The 3,297-nt window shown below is 38.0% G+C and overlaps 1 protein-coding gene across 1 annotated transcript in view; it reads right to left on the reverse strand.

Moving 5' to 3' along the window:
• Positions 1-1,089: 1,089 nt before the first annotated feature.
• Positions 1,090-3,297, reverse strand: part of rps6kc1 (ribosomal protein S6 kinase polypeptide 1) — a 26,351-nt gene continuing 24,143 nt past the window's right edge. Inside the window, exons 15-16 of the mRNA XM_031321880.2 lie at positions 2,437-2,532; positions 1,090-1,609 (exon numbers count right to left, since the gene is read on the reverse strand). Of these exons, the coding sequence (XP_031177740.1) occupies positions 1,508-1,609; positions 2,437-2,532 (198 nt within the window). The 3' untranslated portion in view covers positions 1,090-1,507. The remainder of the gene's footprint in view (positions 1,610-2,436; positions 2,533-3,297) is intronic.

A 3,297-nucleotide genomic window follows, 5' to 3' on the forward strand; every position in this document is an offset into this window, starting at 1 on the left:
CTTACTGTTATGTCTGATAAAAAGGGTTAATAGGTGGAATATGCACAGTATCTGTCAGTTAACATGTATCATACCGCAGTGGAGTACAACAGAGTGCAGCATCTACAGTGGAGTGATTATCTGTGTATTGTTAGAGAAATGTATTACAATGTGTTTGATATTACAATGTGTTTGATATACTGTATATGCTACAATAATTCTCAAAAGTCTCATCTGTTTATACAGGAAGTGATATATGGCATGTAATGTAACCATGGTAATGTTTACCATATAGATATTATCATTGTAAACCATTATAGATATTATTAAATCAGTATTAAGATCTGTGTGGCAAGTTAGCAGATGTGTTGCTCAGAAATAAAACACAATCAAATAAAAAGGATCTGATTGATGAGGCAGTGAGTGATTGAAAAGTTGGACATAATCAAGGCTTTGAGATCTGGGTGTACCGTTCACTCAGCACAACATCCTTTAAAAAGGTATATTTATAAGACGCACAATATTTATTGTTCAGTATATTTATCATAGTATTACATATATTACATAAATCATATTCTTCCATGCAAAAAATGCAGTGTTGTACAGTACAGAGAGTTTCCTCTGTTATTCATAAAAACAACTATCTGTAAAAGGGCTGGTTTCAAATGTGTGGTTCAAGCCCTCCATCCTCCTCTCTTTCTTTCTTGAATGAATGAAACACACTCACTGCTCATGGAGGGAGAAGGCCCCTTTTTCTTAGCTATAATCTATTAAATAATTCAATCCTCATACAACTAAATACTTCACTCAACAACGAAACCATCTCCTATCTAAAAATATTTTGTTTATTCACCTTCTATAGTGTCTCTCTTTTATTGTATATGGGTGCTGGTTGGCAAAAAAGTGTTGTAGGAAATGAGATATATCCGTTTCTATATCAGAGCAACATAAGAAGCTCAACCCGTCTCACTTCCATCTAATATAAAAGGGACTCAGTGAGGAATGGTAAAAATGTTATATGTGGCAACAAACTCAAGTGTATTGCACGTGTCTTCAGGAAAGCCGACCTAAGTCTGCGTCAGTTTAAATGGGTTACATACAGAACTTAATAAATGCAGTGAAAAGACAAAAAATGTCCTCCAAAAAAAAAAAAAAAAAAAAACTCACTCATTTTGGCGTACAGCTACTGTATGAGTTATGTAAAAGCAACAATGTTGTAGTGGATCGTTACTCAGTACCAGCACTTACTGTATAAATTATTGCACCACACATGTTGTTACGTGTTCCCTGCACCAAAAGGTTACACAGTAAACCCTCTATGAGATAAAGAAATGAGCAATTTACAAGGAAGGTAATACTGCTTTGTGGCAAAAAAAAAGAGACTCAATGTCCAAAAAATGGGTGATGTGTGCAGAAATGCATATTTACTGTATATCTATTTGTGTGTCCAGTCTGAAAGGGATTCATTCAGGACAGACAGTCTCCCAGCATTCAGCTCTGGTTTCCGCAGTCCCACAATGCACAGCGTCTATTTGAGCCAGTCCACTCTGGCAAAGAAAGGGTGGGATTTGATATCATCCACGCCTCCCACACCTGCCCCCAGTCTCTCCATTGGGTTGTACTGGAGCAACTGCAGGACAAGACAGAGACCAACCTTTTAATTCAGTACAATTGTCTGCATGTCCACTCCTTCACAGCACAAACCAAACTGGGTTCATGGCAAATCTGTGTCACGTTAAGCAGAGATAAATCCATGCTAACCATATTAATATACATTTAAAGATTACCAGTGTTGAGGATTTGCAATTAGCTTTAAGATATTAGCATGGTGCAAGCTTGGTTATTAAGGATAATGTCCACTATGTCTAGGATGTTTGTTTATCTGTTTTAATCCGTCAGAAAAAAATACATCCATTACATTCCTAATCATTTAAAGTAGTTATAGTGAGGTCTGGTTTTCATTTTCGCAACATCTTTAGGGATTTGATCTCACTGCTGTCATGTCTAGAGATCACTCCCCTATCTGAGAGTGTTTTCAGTACTGTGGTGCCTTTTACCTGCATGTTCTGTCAATGAATGTAGAGTTTAAATGGGCACTGAAGCAGGTAATGCTAACCCAGTTCTTGTTCTACTGTATTTAATACAAACAAACCACTAGTGCTGCTGTAGGAAATTATTATGCATACTTATGGGAAAGACCTGCCAAAAACTGGGTATTTTAAATATCAAATACACACATTTTTATAAACTAATTTATCTTTCTATCTTTCTATCTACCAGCCAGTGAGCAAGTAGTAACTTTGATTTACAGAAATATGAACACATTATTAATTCCTCACTCCCCCATCCCCCTTTAGAAAAAAACAGTGACTGTGGCGTCATGTTCATGTTTCTTAAATCTTTTTAGACAGCATCTTTATAGGTGGGGAAAATCTATTTGAGAGTCATGACTCTCACCTGCTCCAGCAGAGATCTGGCCTCCTCTGAAACAGACGCGGGGATGTTGAGAGCAGTGTGGCGACCAATTCCCGCTGGATGGCACCGCAGCAGAGACTGTGCAGAGGGAAGGAGGGGTGGAAAGAATAGATAACTATCAATCAAAACAAAGAAAACCTAACAGACTGAGAGCTAAAGGGACCGATATGAAGACACCTGCAGAGCCTAGGTCAATGTGAATGCACCAGAGGACTGGACAAACAGGAGGAGACCAAAGAGCTAGAGCACCTGAAACAACACTGATCACACCAACTACAACAAGGTAATGTTCTGACTACTGTTGCTTTTTCTTAGAACTGTGTGTCACAGAAAGAATGACACGGAAAAACTTATTGTTTTTGGTTATTTTGTCCTTCATGTATACAGAGCAATTTTACTGGAAGAACCAACAGTTAAGCAGCAGTACATATAAGAGCTTTTTATTTGTTTTTAGAGTAAAACATGACCAGGTCAAACTGTCAATTACAAGGAATTGTTGCACTCCACGGGGAAAAAATGAAAAAAAGAAATAATCTCAGAAGTCAAGACCTGCAAATGCTTTTCCGACCACAGAATGTAGTCCCATTGTTAAAATAATTGACAATAATGACCGTAATCACTGTATGTTGCAACAGCACATCTTTCAGTGCATCTACACCTACAAATTGAAAATGCTAGAACAGAACGTGTTCAGCAAGAGGAAAGCCTGTTAACTGTTTGTGTTAGGGGACCCTGTGTGTTTTTCTTTTTTTTTTTTTTCCATCACTTAGGTCAGTTCTCTCTCTCTCTCTCTCTCTCCCCCTCTACGTGCTGCAGGAGTTCTGGCTGGGTTCCTAGCTGCAG

The sequence above is a fragment of the Sander lucioperca genome, chromosome 19 (assembly GCF_008315115.2).
Source record: "Sander lucioperca isolate FBNREF2018 chromosome 19, SLUC_FBN_1.2, whole genome shotgun sequence".
Classification (NCBI taxonomy): Eukaryota; Metazoa; Chordata; class Actinopteri; order Perciformes; family Percidae; genus Sander; species Sander lucioperca.